Source organism: Aythya fuligula, chromosome 11 (genome assembly GCF_009819795.1).
Source record: "Aythya fuligula isolate bAytFul2 chromosome 11, bAytFul2.pri, whole genome shotgun sequence".
Classification (NCBI taxonomy): domain Eukaryota; kingdom Metazoa; phylum Chordata; class Aves; order Anseriformes; family Anatidae; genus Aythya; species Aythya fuligula.
The window spans coordinates 1,427,975-1,450,459 of record NC_045569.1 but is presented as its reverse complement, the minus strand read 5'-3'; the positions used below and the strand labels follow the sequence as shown (position 1 = coordinate 1,450,459).

The following is a 22,485-nucleotide window of genomic DNA, read 5'->3' as shown; positions in this document are numbered from 1 at the left end:
CAAACTAAGTGACAATAGCATTGATTATTCTATTGTTCTCCCAGGCGAGTAACTTTATAGATGGCCTGCTCAATACAACAACCAAAGACTTACTGGAAATGGTTCAATTTTAATAATTTGTGTTATTTGTACTGGTAAAACCGTATTTTTCTCTGATGGCATTTCAGTAAACAAAGGGCCATGCTCTGTTTTAAAGTAATGCAGACAAGGTCTCTAATTATGTCTCTTCCCTGCCTTGCTGCATGTCTATTTGCATTCTTAGTCTCCTGATCTCTAAAATTAAAGCTATTTTTTACCTACCTAACACGCATGTTGGAAAAATCAACAAACTGATGTTTGTTGAAGTGTTGTGAGGAGTCAAAGGAGTTGAACGTGAAGGATTTACTTTCCAGTTTATTGCCATACTTGCACTTTCAGAGTCACTTACCAGAGATGGTAAGAACTGGGACTTCCAAAATACGTTCTGTCTGGGCACATAAGTGTGATGTTTCTGGGCAGCATGCAGACCTACCTTCGGACCTGGCACAGGGCGAAGGAAGGTGAAAGTGGCCTCCCCAGTGATGTGAATGACTTGTGAGACCGTGGGGGCCTTCAGGCTGAATGACTGCAGTGCAGCAAGGGAAGAGCCAGGCACTGGGATGCTCTTTACCCTTGGCCCTGGCAGCTGTGTGGTGAGGAGCTTGGCAGAGGAGGTTTCGCTGCAGCAGTTTTCTCTTCTAGCTTTCTGACAGTCTGCAACCCAAATTAGCAGGCTAATGCAGTACTGAGATGCTGCCCTCACCCATGGTGAGAGCTGCAGTCTGGGCTGGTGACTTCTAGCAGACAGGCTGGTCCAAGCACTGGGGTGACAACATCCTGAAGTCCTGCAGCTAAAGCTCACAGAACTCACCCGCCAGTGCTGCAAGACGTAATGACAAGGGTGGGTGGCTCTGAATCATCTCACTGTGATTTATACCTCACTGTTGTCCATTGTGGGAAAATATACTCCAGATTTAGATGAATTTAAGAAAATCCTTGTTCCCTTCCACACCAGTTGGATCAGCTGGTTTTAAATCCAGTCTGTAGTAAACTCAGGGTCATTTGCATTCAGCTGAAGCCTTGCTGGGATGGGCTAGACCCACATGTAGCACTGCTGAGTGCTGTGCAGGGAGACGCCATGTCAAACCCAGCCACGAGTTGTGTGCCTGGCTCCCAGGGCTACAATGTGAGGCTGATGCTGTCAATTTTCCAGGTCAGCCCTGCCCAGGCGGTTTCGCTGTGCCACACATCTTTGTTTAACTGAGGGTGGGAGACTCATCATAGCACTCTCTTGCTCTTATTATGTCCCTTCTGTTTCTCAAAAATGTGCGAACCCAAGTTACATGGAGATGACAAGAGCAGTGCCAACAAATAACAATAAGGGTAGCAGGCTCCTCTGCTCGAGAGGCTTTTTATTTTTAAGGGTGGTCACTGTGAGCACGCCGTGCTTTCTGCTGACAGCACAAGGCACTGGGGCTGGAGCCCCTGTGCTGTGGAGGTGGCAGCTCTGCCTGTCCCACACCTAAGCCGGACCCTGACTTGCCCTCCCCTTGTCCAGCTTTTTTCCTTTTATGCATCTTCCAGTTCTGTTAAATCAAGCTTGGTATCTGGACATTTATGGGAAAGGGGATTCTGTATCCCAGGTCAGGGCACTGACTTGCAATCTTGGAAGTAGTCAGGCAGTGAGGCTGGGGTGAGGGGTGGCTGAAACAGGCTGGTGGGGCAACCGGTCGAAGAAGGCTGACTTTGTTTGGGAGATTAATTTCAACTTTGTTGAGACACACAATCCCTTTCTGTTAGATAGTGTAGGCAGAGCCCTTGATGCTTAAAAGCAAATCTTAAGCAGCATGCTTACTTGCTTACATCAGCCCTTCACTCTTCTTTTGCTCTCATTTGGGGAAATAATCAACAAAGCGGCTCTCTGTCAGCACTGTGCTTCCCCTCCTGCACGCACGCTCGAAGGAGCGTCTGTGGTGGGGCTTACTCCAGAGGTGCAGCCCCAGAGTAGAAGTCTGGATTTGACTGTACAGCTGAGCTGATTTAAAGGTTACGAGTGCCAAAAATGGGAGTGACAAGGGCTGCAGAGCCCTTGGGCCTGGGTGAGCAACCACAAGTCCACTCTGTCCCCGGCTTCTGCAGCGCCCACTGGCTGTAAGGGGTTGTGGTGCTGGCCCAGCTCAGCCCCGGAGCTGTGGAGCTGACCATGGTTGCTCGCTCAGGAGCTGACCCAAATCTCTCCCTTTCATTATGAAAAGCAAAAACTTTCTGTGCAAATTACCAGTGGTTGGTTTATTGTTTTTGCATGGGCACCACAAGACTGACAGACAGTGATGCCACTCCACATGGCAAGAGATGCCCAAGTTGTCGAGGAGCAAGGTTTTCTTTGCCTTAGCCTAGAAGAACGATTTAAATTCCTCACAGCTCTCCTGATTTCATTCTGTGGTTCCCGGGTCAAGAGGAATTGCCACAGAGTATGTCAGTGGAGTTATCACATTCAGTGTGATTTAAAAGAAAAACAAACGCAAAGTGCTTTGCTTTGGGATGAGTGACAAGGAGGAGAGAAAGGAAAAGTAGCAACATGACTGGAATAACAAGGCCACATCTGCTGCTGCTGTCTCCGATTTGGCAAGTGTAAAATGGACAAGCAAATGCCTGAACGCATGAAGCTGCACATTCGTCTGAGAACAACTACAAGGCCTACACAGGTGTATGCCATCTGGCAGATCTAAAAGGAGAGACTTGCCCAAGCAAGTGACTGAAAACAAACAGCTGTATGAAGAAATTAATAGCAGGTTTCCAGGAAGAAGGCACAGAAAATCCTATTTCAGTTTATCACGGTTATTTCCAGAATTTCTTTTCTTCCTAGTGTGCAGTGTCCAGGTCAGGCCTGCCTGCCCCATGGGAGTGACTGAAATGGAGAGGTATTCAGTTATAGCAGCAAGGTGTGTCGTGGTTTAACCTGGCCGGCAGCTAAACACGACAGCCGTTCGCTCACCCTCCCCCCTCCCTCTCTGGGACGGGGGAGAGAAATGGAAAGTGAAGCCTGTGAGTTGAGATAAAGACAGTTTAATAAGACAGGAAAATAATAATAACAATAATAATAATAACAACAATAATAATAACAATAATAATAATAATGCAATGATGATAATAATACAATGATGATAATAGTACTACTACTACTAATGTGTACAAACAAGTGATGCACAGTGCAATTGCTCACCACCTGCTGACCGATGCCCAGCCTAACCCCGAGCAGTCCGGCCCCCCTCCCCCCGGCTAGCCACCCCTATATATTGTTTAGCATGACGTCAGATGCTATGGAATACCCCTTTGGCTAGTTTGGGTCACCTGTCCTGGGTCTGTCCCCTCCCAGCTCTTGCTGCACCCCCAGCCTGCCTGTTGGCAGGACAGAGCAAGAAGCTGAGATGTCCTTGGCTCAGTATAAGCACTGCTCTGCAACAATTAAAACATTGGGGTGTTATCAGCACTGTTCTCATCCTAAGCCAAAACATAGCATTCTACCAGCTACTAGGAAGAAAATTAACTCTGTTCTAACTGAAACCAGGACAAGGTGTTATCAAATGGCCGCTTCTCACATCTTTAAAATAATATTTGAGGTTTGTTAGATCATCTGGAAAACCATCCACAGATAAACAGCAAGGAATAGCTGTGAGAGGATGACTTCCTCTACTGTGATTCTGTAAAGAGAGAAAATAGAAACTATTAAGTAGAAATGATTTGCCTACATTTTTGTTCCTGTTTTCTGGACAATTGCTTCAGAGCAGGGTGAAGTGGGCAGTGACAAGATGTTCTTGTAGCAGAATGGGATCAGCTGTGGACAGCTTTGCCTGCAACTCCTTATTCTGCACAGGCTGCTTGAAGCATGCAGGAACTCATTTGTCACCAAAATAGAAGACTTCCCTGTTTTTCCAATTTGTTCAGTATCTGGTTTTCTTTCTAGGTGGAGCTAGACTTGAAGGCTCCAATGCCTTAATGTCTTGGCTCTGATTTTAATTTCCTTTAATATTGAATGAGAAGATGAGCTCTCATTTTCCAAACAGATCATTGGAATCTGCAAGATCATCCTGCAGGATGCTGTTCCCATTTTGTTTAGCTTTGGCCTTTCTATGGGTAACACTGAAATAAAAAAGGAACAAAATGAGAGGGATGCCAGGATTTCACTTCAAAAGCATATTTTTGGTTGTGTAGGGGGAAATGCTGTGCTTTAAAAGGGTAAAAAAAAAAAGTCTGTGTTTGTAAACTGAATCTGAAACATCTTGTGTAGCCCACTACAATGCTCATCTTCTTTGCTGCTGGTTTCACTCAGAACATATTCACTACATTTTTGTTACTTTGCCCTTGGTGAAGTCTGCAGGTTCTCAGGACTTCATCTGACGGGAAGACTCCATTTAATATCAGCAATCTCCAGTGCTTTATGCTCACATAATTCAGCTACATCTGTGGGGTGCCGTGCTGGGGCCAGCAGAGATGCCAGGGGTCAGCGGCACCATGCTGGGTGCTTGCGGCCCACCCCTGCTCCTCAGGCCCAGCACAGGCCTCAGGCTGACTGTGCTGCTTGGGATGTACCTGGCAATTTTTAGCCTTTCTGAAAGGAAGCTTTCTCTGGAAAAGCCCAGCAGCATGTTCCACCCATGCACCCGCCAGTATCTGAAAATAGATGGACTTTCTTAACTAGCTTGTTTCCTAATTAGCTTGTTGGGTAATAACGCAGTAAAATAAACAAAAAAAAATTAAACAAACTAATTCCTTTCCCCTCAAGCATGAAATGAAATCCAAACCTGTGAAAGCCCAAGTCTGAACTCAGGCCAAGGCAGCCCATACAGGAGGTACAGTGTGAAGCGCTGGCTGCAGGACGGGGCTGTGGGATGCCCTCCACAACCTTGGCACAGGTTCTGGGTGGCCAGAAGGGTCACGGGCTGCAGGTCAGACCCATCAAGGTGGCTTTGTGCTGTTAGCAGTGTCTTTGGCTCCCCAGACATTGTCCAAGGCTGACACATGGAAAATTTGCACCAGTAACACCTGCGATTCCTGGATTATCAAGATAAGGCTATTGGGTTGGATCCTGGAATTTGTGGCATGCTGCAGCAGACCCAGCCTTTCCTTGTCTCCAGGATGTCCAGGAAAGTTAAGGAAATCTGCTAAGCACATCCCAACCCAGTCAGTCACCATTTTTCCATTGGCTTCAAAACAATAAGTGTCAGTCCAGGAAAAGTCTATGGCTGCCAATAAAAGATTTTTTCCCCAGCTGCCATGCTAACCTCCATCAGGACTGTCAAGTGTTCTATATGTGGAAGCCAGTCGCCTGACTGATTGTGTATCAGAACTTGCTTTCATGAAACATGGGAAATAGATGCAGCACAACACTTAGATATATTGAGTAATTTAGCTGTCTCTGGTACAGACCACTGGTACTTTATGCCTTACGCTTATGCTTCCTAAGAAGCACCACAGAGATGACTGTGTGTCTGGGAAAGGACATCTGATTTGGGAAATACCTGCTAGAGATGGAAAGATATGAAACTGAGACCTCAGATTTGGAACAGAAGTTGCAAAGCTGATTACAGCACCAAATTTCCCCCCCTGAACCATGACTTTTCAAAACACTATCATAAAACCCCTTGCCTTGGAGAAGTGGCCTTGAAATCTAGCTTCAGCTGAGCAAACCATGCACCTGCACCTTAAAAAGGGAAAGATTTATGCAGTATTCCCCAAGAAAAGTCTTCTGCATGGAGGGATATAGAACTGTTGACAGCAACACTCAAAGACACTCTTATTTTTGGTGTGCATGTATATATCTAACCAGTGGTTTGGCCAAGAATGTCACAGTTTGACAAAGAGATGTGTTATCAGCAGCCCAGGTACCAAATCCTGGAATGACTGTCACACCTAGCAAGGGCAGTGCTGGGAAATGTTCATGCATAACTCCCAAACAGGGTAGGCTGGGAAGCAAGAATGTTCCTGTGAGAGAAAAGTGTGGGAAATTGGCTGAAGTGCAGATGAAATATTTCTTTTTTTTTTAAAGAGAAACCCCAAACACCAGGAAGCCCATAAGAGCACCCAGCTGGGCTCACTCAGCACACCCGTGGTGCTCTAAATCAAATGGATTAAGGCAGGCAGGAGCCCTCCCTGACAATAAGAGCTCTGCCTTACTGAGAAAACCTTACTGAGAAAAAGGACTTGAAGGCATGAGGTCCTTGGAGTTTCATTGTGGTTAGCTGTTTTTTGTTGTTGTTGTTGTTGTTTTTTTAACAAAGAATTTTCATTAGGTGACACTGGTACATTTTGTGAAGAAAAAGAATCAACCCAAAGCAGGCTGTTGAATTATTGTGTTTCATTAAATACTGTAATACTTTTTTTTTTTTTTTAACCCTGGGATAAAGAAGGAAAAACAACTGTGAAAGGCTTTCCGGAAGATTTAAATGTTTCTAAGTGGAATTATAACAATAAATCACAAGGTTGCTGGCCCTGTTACAGCTGATGCATGTTAAATGATCCAACAGTTTATGCTGTATTTTCTATTTGTAGGGAAGCAATAAGTCGACTGTGTGAAGCCGTATCAGGTACAAATGGAGCGATAAAGAAGCGGAAGGTAAATACAGTTTTAGCTGAATGATTACTTTTCTGTATCTGCTTCTGATAAGCCTGATACATGATACCCCAACAAGATTCAGCCCATGGTGGAGTGCATGTTAATTCATGTGAGCTTGGTATAACATGGAAGTGTTTGTAGCAGGATGCTTAGCCTGCTTTTTCTGGGTGCTGAGGTTGTGCTGGACCTCTTCTCACCAGGGTTAGTGCTCTGCCTGGAGCTCCTGCTTCTATCAGCCTTTGCAGGGCTCAGTGCTTAGCAAATCCTAGGCTCTGGCAGGTAAAATGTAGGAGCTCTTTTGGACAGTGAAAGAGAGCTCCTTCACTAGAGGATTACCCGATTTTTATTTATATTGAAAAAATAAGCACAATGAGAAAGGCAGTGTTTAATGGGCCTGTCATTTATTTAATAGCTAGCATGCAGGGGGAGTCAGTGCAAGTGGCTCCTGTGGGGCAGTGTTCACAGGAGGTTATTGGTTTCCTCCTGTAACCATGGAGCTAAGGGTGAACCAACATGTTCCTGAAAAATGAATGCATGAGAGAATTTCTTGATTTACTCCAAAACACTTCATCCTCAGGAAATGAGGCTGAGTTTGGTGGGAAAATTACACATTCTGAACTCCTGAGCCAGCTATAACATTTAGCTCCCTGTTTTTTTGTTTCTTTAAAACTTTTCCCGATTATTGACATAATAAACATGTACACGCGTCATACTCAAAGCTGATATTTGTTAGAAAGTCTACTTGTGTTTGACCATGACATTATCCCTGTTCCCTTTAAATTCTCAATAAAATGCTGTAAAATCTACTTGACTCAGATATACTTCTGCCCCGACAAACCCAGTTGACAGTCTCTTTCTTTTGTTTGTATTCAAAGCCTCCAGTTAAGTTTCTGTCTTCTGTACTTGGCAAAAGTAATCTTCAGTTTTCTGGCGTGAATATAAAGCTGACCATTTCAACAAACAGCCTCACATTGATTAATGTTGACACACAGCAGGTAGGATACATGTAAATCAGTGTCCTTCTCTCTGTGCTACTATATTCTCCTCTTTTTGTGATGTCTGTAAGAAGGGCTGGGTGCTTGAGTGGAAAGCAGCACCCTCTAGTCTTCCCATGCATGCCTGATGAAGCTGAACCGTGTGATTCCTCTGAATTTAAAAATGAGAGTATTTTGGGGGAATTCAAGATGTGGCACATGCTCTTTTTGTTTGTGTTAGTGTCCTTTGTGTCCAGGGATCTCTAAGCACTTGGCAAACTGTTTCTCTCAATGTGTCACTGTCTGTACTGTGCCTAATAAACAAGGCACTAGTCCTTCCTGGAATTTCTGACAAATCCTAGGGGAAAGAAAAAATTGACATAAATAATGAGTCAGAGCTTGGCTTTGCAGTCGTTCAAAGCTATTTTACAGCTGGGCAATATATGTGCATAATCAGTTTTGCTATACAGATTCCCTGGGCTCCATTGAGGCATGGTCCTGAGAGACTGGGTCTGCCCTGGGACTGTGGGACTGGGGCGTGCACCCCCCGTGGCAGATGCAGCTGGGAGCTTTGTCTTGCCCACCTAATTCCTCCTTCAGCTGCTGGCTTCAGCTCCCAGCATGATCTCACCCAGGGCCAGCAGCGGGTTTTCTTCCAAGTTGGAGCAGGGGAGCATCGGGGAGGTAGTTTTGATTCACTGACTCTAAGGACCTGTTGTACTGCCCTGAGGCCAGGCTGAGCACTTGGGGCTCTCCTGTGCTAGGAGGAGCAAGGGTCCGTGGCCTGAGGCTTCCCCTCCTTTCAGCTACAGCAGCAAAGGGCTTCCCTATGCCAGACGAAGCACTGGGGTTTGGCAGCTAAAGTATGGCCCTCTAAGCTCTTCCTGTTTGATACAGGACTAAGCCGGACAGACAGATCTCTTTGCAAAGGCACTCATGTGCCCTGTTACCGCAGATGTGGGTGTTCGGGGGACTGTCTTGGAGCTCTTTCTAGATCTTCTCTTGCTATGCCTTTGCAAATTGGAAATTCTGTTTATTCCATTCCTGTGCTGCTGCCACATTTCACTGTGTTCCCACTTGTGTAATCTTGTGCACTTGATTTTATAATAAATTGCGGTTTGTCTCCAGAGATGAGGTAGTGTTTGAAATGTAGAAAAGTTGATGCATGATCTGGCCACCAACATTTCTACCAGATAACAGCTTGATACCAGTGCCGAGAGACAACGTGATCAGAGTATCAGTGTTTGTACTGTTACTGTTCGTAAAAATGCAACTGTTATATACTCCATGCATTTAAACAAAATTTTTGGTCATTTTAAACTAAATTAATTTCTCAAGAATTTGTAAAAGCATCCAGTGTTTCCAGTTTTCTCCTGTAAGAGACTCATGTAGCTTTATACAGACCAGGTTAGAAGCTGTTGGCTGAATTCATTCTGAAAACGCTTTAAGGAAGTTTGATCAGACGTTTCCAAGCGTGAACAGGATGTCTCTAAAAATACTCCTATTTTTAGTTTCTTCATTCACAAATAATGTGTCCATGTATTAATAGACTGGGTTGTGATGAACTTTTTTGCTTGCTCTGCTGTTTTCCAAATGTGTGGCACATGAGCATGTTTAACTACTTTGTCATGCTTTTCAGATTATTGCCAACCATCACATGCAGTCCATCTCATTTGCTTCTGGAGGTGACCCAGTAAGTATTGATTTATAAGATATATTTCCACAGGTATAATGAAATTATTATGAGAACAGAAGTACCTGCAAATACTTTATTTCATCCTGTCCTATCCACAAGCACTAACAGTATGCCATGCTTCTGCATCATGACCAGGATAACAATAAAACAGTGGGCCTGAGATGGAAAAGGACACATGGAATAGAGATTCAGTGGTTGTTTGATAGCTAGGTAGAGTTACTTCTCTCACTGTCCATCAGTGAGCCTCAGTTCACTCAGAAGTCCCCAGACTTGGGGCCCTAAATGTAAGAACACACAAACATAGGAATTATATCAGTTCTATGTTGAGTCACAAAAGTGGTCAGCACCAGTGCCTGTAAATTTTAAACAAATTTCAAGTCAGTCAAAACTCCTACAAGACAAACGTGGCATTATTTTGCTTGCAGACGTGCGGTTTTCTCCTAGTATTATAGTCATGAACTCATTGATGTTGTCACACAAGAAGTTTTCTATCCTCTTCCAAATCCTTTATTGGAAATGATTGTAAGTGAAGAATTTGTCATCCATAAACATGACCTGTTCCTTCCTCCAATGTCAGCAAGTTCCTAGCTCTGCCAGTGTTCTGAATTTCACACTCCATGCTCTGTGAAAACAGTATTTTTTTAATCGGTTTTGAATTTTCTGCCCTTCAGTTTTGTTAAATGTCTCCTTGTTCTTGTGTTATGAAACAGGGAAAATAGAAGGCTCTGGGTCATGTTCTTGATAACGTGGGGGCTGAAGCCAGGTCTAGCTTTGACTGGAAAATACCAAATCTGCCCCTCTGGATTTGGGACCAAGCAAGGGAAAATAGCTGGGAACCAGCCCTGTGTGATTGATGGATCTTCTCTGGAGGGCCATCGTGGTGATGTAAGGAGCCCTCTGAGAGGTTTTGCCCAAAGTTGCCTGAAAACAGGAGCTTTCTGGAGCTGGGGTGGGAAGTGAGGAGGGAGCATGTGTGTAGTCACTTAATCTGTCTTGCCTCTGAAGTATGTACTATGTCCTAGATGCTGGCTGTCTAAATAGATTGTCTTTATATACCATCTCCACTTTGGAAAATTCAGGGATACATTTTCAGACTTATGCTTAGTGACTTACGTGCAGTGGGCTGGATGGGTAATTCTACAGGGCTTGTTTACCTTTTTATAGTGGTGGTGTTTTTATTACTATTATTGTTATCATTATCCTGCACTGGTCCTACATAGTGATCCCATCAGATCTCACAGGATACACAAGGGCTGGGTCAGCGCTTAAGTGGTAGGACCTCCAAGGAATGTGCTATCACAACAATGTGCTACAGGCTCTTGGTGGTGCAGCTGAGAGAATGTGTAAAACAGAGATCTTGGTATGGGAGGGAACTATGTGTGGCACTTCACACAGGGCAATTCTGGTGGCTTGTTGAGCTTTTTTCAGAAACTCCCCTTATATGTGCTAGCTATGGTTTCCATAGGACATGTCTCTCCACCCATCTCCACATTCACGGCCTGAACACAGCTCACTGTTGCTCTTCACTGTTAAGGAATGGCAGTATTCTGCTCTAGAGGGGGCTTTATTTTAAAGCAAAGCCATCCATGCAAGTACTTAAACATTGTAAAGATAATAAAATAGCAGGTACTGCTGTAGTTGCTTTAGTTTTTGAGTTGCTCTCAAGATCTAATTTATTTTGAGAGTGTATGCTAAAATATTTATGAGCCTTAAGAAAACCCTGAGAGGAAAAGGAAGGAAATTGTGTTCAATAAATGCATGAGAAATATTTAGCTTTCTTTGCTTTAATTATATTAATTTTGGAGATTTTTTTTTTTTTTTTTTTTTTTTGCTTTTAATGATCTAGGGCAAGATCTGCTGACCCTGAGATCTGCCTCCTGTGTCATTCATTGTGAATTATTAAATGATTGTTCTTGTGCATATTGCAAATGGGGGCCTTTGTTTCCTGCCAGCTGATTGCATCTTCCCTCAAGAGAGCCATGCCTTTAAGCTTCGAATTGCACTTTCCCCATTCGGCCTTAAAGATCCAAAATAACAAAATGCATCTTTAATTATTAAAAGAATGTTATTCATTACCTCACCATTTTTACTATAACACTAAATCATCAAGTGACTCTTTGCTTTTGCAATATGACCAGAAATTTTAATTTTTCCATGCCAGTTCCCTTTTCAGTTTCACAAGAAAAAGTGATTATTATTTCAGTGCTGACTGGAAAAAGAAATCTGAAACAGACAACTGATTATACTGAGGTTGTCTGATCTCAGCGGCAGCCTTGAGGTCCAGGGTAATTTAACCTGATGTTAGCCAGCCTAAAATCTAAAATCAGGCAGCAGTGATTGAGATCAGATCTGCATCGTGTTCTGCAATTTTTTAAAGATCAACTTTTTCTCTAAGATGCCTTTGAAAGTCAATCTTCAGGCTACAAATTGGGAAAATTCTAACTTGCCCTTTGCAGTATTTTTGCACTTTTTAATATTCCACAGATATTGATAAGGATTGTCCCAGCTAAAAGATGTGACTGGGGGTCACGCAGCTCTGATGCTTTCCACAGAAGAGGCTTTGAGCTTTGTGGGAGCAGCAGAAGAGAGCAGTGTTGTCTGCTGATGAGGCACCAGCTGAGTTTCTTCTGTTGCAGAGTTTGGAACTAAAAGCACAGTTTATTGGAAACCCAAAGAATGCAAAATGGTCTACTGCATTTATTACAAGAAAAACATTCCTGCACAATGACTGTGTGATCCACCAGTGTATCACTAATCCTTAGCCCCCTTTGCTAGAACCTCTAGTTTTTCCTGAATGAAGTATTTTTTGAAAGCTGAAAATCTCTCCGTGTATACTCAGTTGCTTTGTTATGGTGGTAGCTGAACAATCCTTACTGTCCATGATGATAATTTTAAAGTACTTGTGTTCTTCTTTCCTAAAGGATACGACAGACTATGTTGCATATGTAGCAAAAGATCCCGTTAATCAGAGAGGTATGGAAACAATTTCCAGATTATCATGCATGTTTTTGCAATTGCTTTATCTGTACCAAGGAATTCCTTGAGTTTCAAAATCAGAACTACTGAATAGCCCAATAGTCTATACAATTTCCATCTTCCATGTATGGATGGGAGTGATGGTATGCAGACTGTGGCTTTAGATGTCATATTCTTTGTGCAATTAAGTGAGGATCCATGGGTTGGACTACACCTGTGCCAGGTGCTGACCCTGTGCTGGGGCAGGATTCTTCCCCAGGCAGCCAAAGATCAGGGCTCTGCCTTGCTTGGGGAGGAAGGTGCAGGAGCACTCCATGAAGAAACCATAAATGGAGAGTTTCTTTTATTGAAGTGTAAGTTGGTATTATGATTAAGATACCCCCAGTGCAACTTCCTAAGTGCATAATGTCCTAAAGTTATCCAGATGCATCATTTCATGCTCAGCTTTTCTGCTGTAGGCATTACAGCTTGGCTCTATTTTCTGGTATAAAGTGCGTTTACCTAGTTAAAGCAAGGTGTCTCTTTGCAGCATGCCACATACTGGAATGTCCCAATGGGATGGCGCAGGAAGTAATAAACACCATAGGGCAGGCTTTTGAGCTCCGGTTTAAGCAGTACCTGAAGAATCCCTCCAGCCTGGTTACATCTAATGAAAGGTCAGCATATTCTCAGTCACTTCACTGGCAGTTTTCTTCTCTTACTACTTTTCAAGAAAACAGTACACTCCATATATAAGATGCTTTGGATATGCATTCTGGACATATGCTAATTGTAAGATATGCTGCATGTACAGAGTATAATAGATGAAAATTAGCTTATTCCAGTAAATGTCACTGATTCCACTGACATTTGTACAGGTGCATAACAAGACAGAATTCAGCTGTATTGTTTCTTAGCTGGAACAGCCTTATTTCAAATGATGCAAGTAAACTGAGCAAATGTTCAAATTATTCTGCCCAAGCAAGGGCAGAGTAAATGAAGTGGAGAAGTTCTGCTCTATAAATATGATGCACACACACTGAGCTCAGTCCCAAGCCATGCCAAGTTTAAGCTCACTGCAGCTGTGGAAAGTATGTGGTGGGGGGAAAAAAGCAGTTGTAGTTCACCATTGTGCTGTTCTGCTTGTGTCCTGGCAGGGGCCTACAGTTCCACCTGGTATGACTTGAATCAGCATCATATACTGAAATAAGCCCAGCTACTACTTGGCATTTTAAAGTATGCAGTTCTGTCCTCTGCACATTGTTCAAATTACAGGACCCAGATTAAATTTCAGACTGCAATTCCCCATTTCAGCTACCCTTTTCCCATTGCACTGGACACACAATTCTTGCTTTGACTTATGGCTCTCCTCACAGGTTAGCCACGTCTATTTTTCTCAGGCTTTTCTTTAGTGAATTGGATCCCTTGCTACCTCCTGCAAACAGGTAAACCTGTAAAACTGCTTAGCTGCTTCCTGAAACCCTGGAGTTAGTGTGCAGGTGATGTCACTGCTACAGTACCTAACACTGCAACAAAACTGGTTTTATTCCATGACAGCAGTACCACCTCCAGGTTATATTTATCTCGTTATATAGTGTTTCTAGCCATTCAACTGCTAATACTAGTCTGTTTACCCTGGAGACAATAGCCAGAGGAAGAGTCTGTGCTATGAAACTCTGCTAGGTTATGCCACAAGTAAATTGCAGAAAGGAGAAATGGAAGATGCTAATTAAATTCCCTCCTTGAGCCAAAACCACAGCCATTCTTTGAGAATGGTCCTCAGACAGAGAACTCAGATATTGCTGTGCGAATGAGTCACCCACCTCCAAACTACTATGAATCACATAATCAAATACTTGCACTGCATATCACATAATCAACTACTTGAACTTTATCTCTTTCCTGCTCAAGGCCTTTTATCCAATTACGTTCTTGTTAAACAGAGAAGTAAGATTTGAGATGAGCTTTTTATTTCAGGACCGGAGACAATACAGGAAGCGCCTAGTTATTTTGCAGTGTATCAGCTGTACATTTAAGCTATCATCATTCTATTTTAGCTCAAGAAAAACTTCGGCCACCATCCTTCATGTCATTCAGTGTTTTCTTCAAGCAGAAACAGAATAGTTGTATGGATTCTGATTATTAAAATCAGAGTGCATTCCACCTGGGAAAACGACTTTTTTTTTTTTTTTGTAGCAATGTTTGGTTTTCTAAAACAGTGTCAGTCTTGTCTGCCTAAATGCATGAGGTTTTAATTTTCTTTTGCAAGTCATGTCTCTCTCCCGTCCCCCGCCCCAAAGTCCCTAGATTTATACAGGTGAGATGAGAAGCCAGAGGAATCAATTTTATGGTCAACAATTTGGATACCTTAACGAACAACACATTGGCATCTCAGGGATCTGGGCTGTCTGGTGCTAAGATCATCTCCTGGCAGCCTGATCTATGGTGACTCCATTTTTAATCTGGAGAGATGTACCTGGAAAAATAAACAACTCTAAAAGTTTAGACCCAAACCCCTTTATAGACTGTATGGCTAATGTGTGTATTGTGTGATGCACAAACACTTGGGACGTTTGCCTGCATTAGAAAGCAGATGGTAACAGTAGTAGTTTCTTTTTTTTTTTTTCCATATTTTTGCAGTGAGGCAGCAAATACTAATGGATCAGCTGGGAATTTACAGGAGAGGGAGGATCATGAATATTACAATGAAATTCCAGGGAAAGAGCCTCCCACTGGTGGAACATTAGACATGCGAATGAAAGTGCAAACAGGCCAAAGGGCTTGCTGTCTTATACAGTGCAGAAAGCAGCCTTGCTCAGTAAGTACATCATCTTCTGGAATAACTATTCACTACATATTATGGGAATGAATAATAAAGTGTTATTGTGGTATAAAGCATGGTGTTAACATCAGAACCAGGTCCTGATTATCCTGGGAAAGTTCTTTTTAGGCAAGATTTAATGATGCTTAGTACATAATTAAATCCCAAAGCACTTTCTGAAGATTAACTAGTTTGTCTTTAGAGTTCTTTTAGGAGACCATGTAATATTCCCTTGTTCACTTTTTAGTTGTGAGAAGGAAATAGATACAGACTTGAATAGCTTGTCTAACAGAACATTTATAAAATCTGGGACTTCCTGGCTCCAAATTCTGTGATCTGATAAGTATTCCATCTTGTCCATTATGTTCTACAATCTATACATACAGCATTAACTGATTGCAATGTATATGCAACATCAATTACATTTGGAATGTTTGAAGAGATTCTGTCAAATCAGCCTCAGCTTTCAAGGACAGCAAAAATGCAAATATCCATGGTTTTTGCCTGGGATAGTCACAAATTAAAAAATAAATAAATCAGGAAACGCCGTCATTTCCTCATTCAGGGAAGCAGGCAGGCACTATCACTTTGCTAAGAGGGTGCATACTTGGCCATGCCTGCTGGCAGCAAGTTAGTGCCGCTTCAGAAGTTGCTGCTCCCAGTGGTGGTTTGTCTCTGGCAGCAACCGCTCCATCAATTTTCCAGTATGTTAACTTAAACCATAGTCCACATGTCCGCTGTGGGCCTGATAGACTCCATCCCTGGCCCGCAAACAATTCTCTAAATGGTATGTGTCTCTATCCTGAGTTTGCATTCAAAGCTCTCCAGGGTTGCAAGGAATTACCCTGCAACATGTAATTGCAATTGCCTTCTTTCCATGGGGTGTTAATTTTTTCTTCTCAGTTCCCTTCAGTTCTTTCAGTGCTGCTTAGACAACTTGGTGACTGTTTCACTCACACCAGGTTGTCTGTAGTTTTTCTTCCTTGTTTTTTTTTTTTTTTTATTGCAAGGAACAGTTATAGGGAAATAGGAACTTTACCTAGGAGTTAATCTGTTCCTGCTGCATGTTCTTTATACGTCACCATCATATTTCAGTTTATGACTTCAAAACTATCTCCCTTGAAACTGTTACTTTTGTGACTTTGATTAAAAAAAAAGTTCCTCCAGCTCAATCAGACCTGGTATCAGAGCAAGTCAGAGTTCACCCTCATGATAACATCTGTAGAAATGACAGTGAAAAAATTAGTTATCCATCAAAGAAGAATTAGGACTCAGTTCAGCTGCTGAAACCTACACCTGGTGCATCTGCACAGGACCGACAGTTAGGGCATAGGATTTAGGTACATTAAGCCTTAGGTACATTACTGGGCAGTTAACAGTCTCAGTGGGGGTTGGAGTATGTCCAGATGTGATATCCTGGAGAAAGTATCATCATGAAATATTGAGGAGATAGGATTTTTTTTGTGAAGATTTGTTAAGTTACCCGGATCACAGTTAACTAGTGCATGGATGTTATAGTTATCGGAGGTTTCCAAGGGACTATTGTATGTGACTCTTTTTATGATTTCTGTGCAGACAGGCAGCCCGACATTCATCAATTTATATGAAAATTGCCCAGAAGGAAACAAAACTGTGGGTATGTACTCTATTTTCCTTCACTTCTGTATGCATAAAATAACCAAGGCAATCTGACTGGAAGGGCTGTGCCTTTGCTTTCCATACAATGGTGAAAAGTGTCCTGCTTAGTGGGTCATTTTTGATTCCCTAGATGAAGGGCAGACAACAAAGCCTTACAGCTTTTCAAAAGGGCACTACTCTGTCTTCATGTCTTTTGGCAGACTTATTCATTTTACTTGTCATGATACTGTACAGTAGCTCTTTGTTGTTTTATTCTTTCCTACTCTTTGAAGAAGAAAGATATTTCTCTGCTTTAACAGTCTCTGAAAATACCCCTACACCCTACAAATACATTAGGAGACCCAGCTGTCAACATTGGGTTGCTGTTCCAGTGGAGTCTATGGCCTTGATTCCAGTGTCAGTAGTTTCTGCGTTTAACTGTGTCCTTCCCTTCCCTTGGGGAGCTTTGTGCCCCCAATCCTGCTTTAGCAAAATCTGCTCTCTGGGTCCCCAAGGGATTACCACCCTACATCCCCTTCTGGACTTTGCCTGCCACAGCTGATGCCCTAAGGACGTTTCCTCAGCTCATCTCTTTCACTGAAAAATGACATCCTTTTTGAATTCCCACTTCCACTATTATAAGGAGATCAATTACTGTCTACAGGGGATACTGCAATTTCTTATGTTATTTCTGATTTAAGGAAAGGAAAAATCAAATGGTTTCTACAAAGAGAGGGTGAAAAAATAATGAATGAATGAATAGATCTATGACTAAAATGTTTGCTAAAGAGCAAAAGTATGTGTGTATTTGGCTAGCTGAAGTGGCATTATTTTCATACCCTGCAGGGGATATTCTGTTAGCCTCTTCCTAGGCTTGGATCCTAACCTGACAGATGTGGCTCTGGCTCTGTAGACAGAGCCACAAAGCACCAAACTCCTCCATCTCCATGCTCCACCAGAACAGCAAGGGAGAGAATTGTTCAGCTTCCCACAAAGCTTGTGGTGCAGAGGAGAAGGAAGGGGTTTTGCAACAAACAATGCATACAGCTTGTGTTTCTGTAGAGTCATATGTAGTAATTTATTTTCAATCAGTGTGGGTTTTACTGCTGACATTAAATGAAGCAGGACTGAACCAGTGTGGCACATTTTTGAAAACATTTTAACTGATTCTGAATAGTGTACCTTGTGCCTTGTAGCCATAAGGGGGGAAAAAAGGAAAGAAAAAAAGTTCATCCGCCAATTTCTGTTTTCCTTCTGAGTGATTTTAATAGGATATACAAGAACAACAATATTTGTATTTTAGCTTTTGCAGTTATTTTAACTTGAGTTTTTTTCTTTAAACAAAAATAAAAATAATGATCTATGCATACTGTTTATTAATTGCAGGCCATTGTGGTGAAAGATCACAGAAGACAAAGAGAGATGTGACATTACTGAAGCCTGCCTACAAAACAGATCTTTTTGATGATCCGTGTTACATCAACACACAGGCCCTGCAGTCTGCAGCCTGTACAGCCCGTGCTACAGCAGCAGCACAGGGTCACGGCAGCCCACTGCATCATGCAAGTAGGTGCTTGTTGCTATATGGTATCTTCCTATGCTTTGAAAAGAGGGGACTTCTCAGCCATGGGCAAAGAGAAAGCTTTTGGTTTCCCCATAAGAAATACAGAGTTTGTGTGTGTTTTCAAATTCAAGAACGATTTTCAAATTCAAGACAAAGATGAAAAGTGCTGACAGTGAGTGTGAGCACATAGAGTAACCTTTCATCTTCTGTAGTTGCTTGATGACAACAAATAGTGTCCCGTATTCCACAGGTGGTAATAAGCAAGTATTTAAGATATTATGGAAGCTTAGGACTGCACTTTGCTTTAAGGAAGAGGGCTCTCCTCTGTGCTTATCTCACTTGTAAGCTAGAAATGACCTCAGATTCTTTTGTTTCCCAGGCAATAGCATGCAAGGTCAACATGGGATCGTTATGAACACTTCCTCATTTCTTGCATAAGTGACCATTGAATCTCAACCAATAACTTCTAAATCAAATTGTTTGATCAATGGTATCTATTAAATATATGTCCAATTAAGTCTTGATTAAAAGACTCCAAGTGGTGGATATCCATGACTATACAGTTGCTACTGATTTTTCTTATTACTGAAAACACTTTATGAAAGAGCTTTACCTTTTATAGTTTCTCACTGAGTGTTTTCTCTGTCAGAGTTGGCTCCATACAAAACAGTGGGCTAAGGACTGGATAGATCTTTCTACAGCAAAGGAAATCTGTGACCATTGAGGCATTTCCAACCCAGGGCTGTATTATGCTCTAAAAGGAACTGGCTATATCCTGAGGAGCCTTATGTTGCACAATTTCATTGAAGAAGTGGTATCCTCTTATTTTTCTTAGAAAAATCCTGCCTGTGAATCATTTGCAGTCTGACTGGCTATATCCCAAACCACCCAGTTGCTAGTACATTCAGTAATTGTTCGTTTTTTCACAGCAGATGCATCATGCTGTAATCCTTCCCTTCTGGCTACACTGGCCATGTTGTCTTACATTCCTGCACATAGCTGGAGCCACTCAACACGACTCTCCCAACAAGACGTGACAATCTCTTCAGAGCTTGTTAAGGAAAAAGGAAAAACTAGATCTTAGAGGCTAAAAACAACAGCAGTCTTTTTTTCTTTTCTTTTTTTTTTTTTTTAATGGGGAAGATTTGACTTTTTAATTAAACCAAAGAAATACAAAACAAAAGCATGAGAGCATCAGAAAAAAAAATCCAGTTTCCAATCCCTGTTGCCTAGCGACACAAGGTTTACCCATATAAGGTACGGGAGGAGATCTCATGATAACATTACCTAATGCTCTGGAGGGTTATGAGCATTCATGTATGCATGTTATTACAGGCTGTAAGGTTAGCCTGATCATAGCCTCAAGACTGAATTATTTGAATTTTTAAAAGCCATAGAACGACCCTCTTACTTCCTTTTAGAGTGAAGTTCTAGGTGAAGTATCCAGTATGTTCCCTTTCATTTCAGAGTTACCAGAAGCTGTTCAGCAGAGTGCCACAAGCAACACAGCTGGTGTCTGTGTTCTGCCACAAATAAAAAAACAGCTAAAGAATGAAGATTGTTACCATGGCAAATTAAACAGGAAAGCAGCAGAGAGTCTCTTAGTCAACGATGGGGATTTTTTGGTGCGAGAGAGTGCAACATCACCTGGGCAGTACGTCCTCAGTGGGCTTCAGGGAGGGCAAGCAAAGCATCTTCTCTTGGTGGATCCTGAGGGCAAGGTATGAACATTTCATACATGGAAATTTCAAGGCTGCTCAGGTATTTCAGTCAGAATGCACGGATGCATTCCTGGACGTGGAAATGATCTGATTCCCTTCAGGTTAATTTAAATTGAGCCAGTGACTAAAGTAGGTTTAAAAGTTCAGTTCAGGAACTTACAAGCACCTAAACACCATGGAAATAGAAGTGAGGTGCTTAAATATAATTGTTAGTCCAGGTGCTGATAATTAGTGTACAAACTTAATACATCCTTTGATTCATTATTAAATTTCTGGAAAAATAGCCCTAATGCTAAATAATGAAGTTGATTTACTAACATGCTTCTGGATACAGAAAAGGTAGAGGTGGTTTGATGTCGGTTCTATTCTACCTGCTTCTGCTCAGGACTAGAAGAGTGCTCTGAAGTGACATTTCTCAGAGGAGACAGTAAATCAGAAAGCAAAATTCTTAGTAGGATTTAGGAAAAAAGATCTCTCTTCTGTGGAGGAAGAAAAAAAAAAGATTTTGTTTCCTTTAACTCAGTCCTCCAATTTTCACGTCAGTTAATGGTAAGTCAAAGGATAAATCTGAATTACTGCTATAGCCTAATGATCCTGCTCCATTGAATTCAGTAGCTTAAATGTTTTTTTGACTTCAGTGGGCTAGGGTCATGTTTAACCACTTACAAGCACAATATAATCTTAAATTCTTTTGCTTCTTTCATTAGGTGAGAACCAAAGACCATATATTTGATAGTGTGAGTCATCTTATTCAGTATCACATGGAAAATAATTTGCCAATCATCTCTTCTGGAAGTGAAGTGAGCTTGAAACAGCCTGTAAGGAAAGAGAATAACATGGGACACATGCAATATCACATATGATCCCCTTGGATTTCACAAATCCCAAGACAATTTGTATCTGAAAATTGCATTGACTATTATAAAACTTTATATTATGAAGCCAATTCAAAAAGTATAGACTGCACTTTTTGCTGCTGTTCCAGAAGATATTCTTTTGTGTATGTATGTATGAATATATGTATATGTGTATATCTATGTAGATCTATAGAGATCAATAAGCATAGTTATGTAGATATATATAATCTTAGCAAAATTACACCTTCAGAATGTGAGATTCATTTGTGAGAAGGTTTTTTAAACATGCACAAATGTCACTTTCAAGGTCATACTGAATCAGTAACGTTTTAAAAGCACAATTAAACCTCTACATGCAAAAGCTCACTTGAATGAACTACTGGAACATTAGTATGTGCCTTTTCGCATAGAATTATTGGAAACCAATATTATTTATACTGAATTAATTTTAGGTGGTTAAACAAACATGTCAAAGCTTTTAACTGTTTGCCAAAACAAATACAATTTGAATATTACTAAAATGTCATCTGCTTTCGATAGACACTAACAATTTCACTTTGCTTGTAACAGCACTTTACTAGCAAGTAATATTTGAAATGAATGGCATTCACAATACAGAAAGGTTTGTCTGGTTTCTTAATTGTTTTTTTTATCACTGTCTGACTACTCAAAAAATTGAGATTATGCAACATTTACAAAGTTGAAATTAATATATGTAATATAATTTTGGAATAGAACTTGTTACAAGGACAGGCATGCTAGATCCTAATATTTTTGTCTTGCATATGATTTTAGTATTACTACTAATCAATACTGGAGACATCCCTTTTTAAAGGTAGGCTAAAATATATTTTCACTGCTTAAATAGTTGTTTACAAACTAGAAAAGCTGAACAAAACTAATGATACATTTTGAGAGAGAGCTATTTAAAGGACTGTTTGAATTTTGCATGTGCCCTTATTCAGTGTTCTTTCCAAAACAATATATGATTTTACTTGTAATCATGTGGAGTCCATTTGTTCCCAAAAAGCCTTTTAAAGGAAACATATGAATTGTTTGGTCACAATAAATACTCTCAATATGAACAATCCTATATTCAGAGTTAACAGAGGTTTCTTGGGTTTCCTGTTGAAGAAACAGTGATTTAGTAAGCAGCTTAAGAAAGGGAAGGAGAATCTAAAGAATGAGACTGGTAGCCTGGGTGATACCCTGAGAAAGTTATCCCAATAAGTGATGTCTTCTGGCACCAGCGGGGACATTCTCTCTGTCTCCCAGCCCACCAACTTAGTTCACAGAATCACAGAATCACAGAATATCTAGGTTGGAAGAGACCTCAAGATCATCGAGTCCAACCTCTGACCTAACGCTAGCAGTCCCCACTAAACCACATCCCTAAGCTCTACATCTAAACGTCTTTTGAAGACTTCCAGGGATGGTGACTCCACCACTTCCCTGGGCAGCCTGTTCCAATGCCTCACAACCCTTTCAGTAAAGAAGTTCTTCCTAATATCTAACCTAAAACTCCCCTGGCGCAACTTTAGCCCATTCCCCCTCGTCCTGTCACCAGGCGCGTGGGAGAACAGACCAACCCCCACCTCGCTACAGCCTCCCTTGAAATAAGGCAGACAATAAGGCAGACAATTGTGTCT

The 22,485-nt window shown here is 41.6% G+C and overlaps 1 protein-coding gene across 1 annotated transcript in view; it reads left to right on the top strand.

Annotated features, from left to right (window-relative positions):
• The window catches only part of SHC4 (SHC adaptor protein 4), a 31,891-nt gene extending 9,962 nt beyond the window's left edge, over nt 1-21,929 (top strand). Inside the window, exons 3-12 of the mRNA XM_032194599.1 lie at nt 6,568-6,631; nt 7,507-7,626; nt 9,245-9,298; nt 12,223-12,274; nt 12,807-12,933; nt 14,897-15,074; nt 16,653-16,713; nt 18,081-18,260; nt 19,726-19,979; nt 20,687-21,929. Of these exons, the coding sequence (XP_032050490.1) occupies nt 6,568-6,631; nt 7,507-7,626; nt 9,245-9,298; nt 12,223-12,274; nt 12,807-12,933; nt 14,897-15,074; nt 16,653-16,713; nt 18,081-18,260; nt 19,726-19,979; nt 20,687-20,842 (1,246 nt within the window). The 3' untranslated portion in view covers nt 20,843-21,929. The remainder of the gene's footprint in view (nt 1-6,567; nt 6,632-7,506; nt 7,627-9,244; nt 9,299-12,222; nt 12,275-12,806; nt 12,934-14,896; nt 15,075-16,652; nt 16,714-18,080; nt 18,261-19,725; nt 19,980-20,686) is intronic.
• Nucleotides 21,930-22,485: the final 556 nt, after the last annotated feature.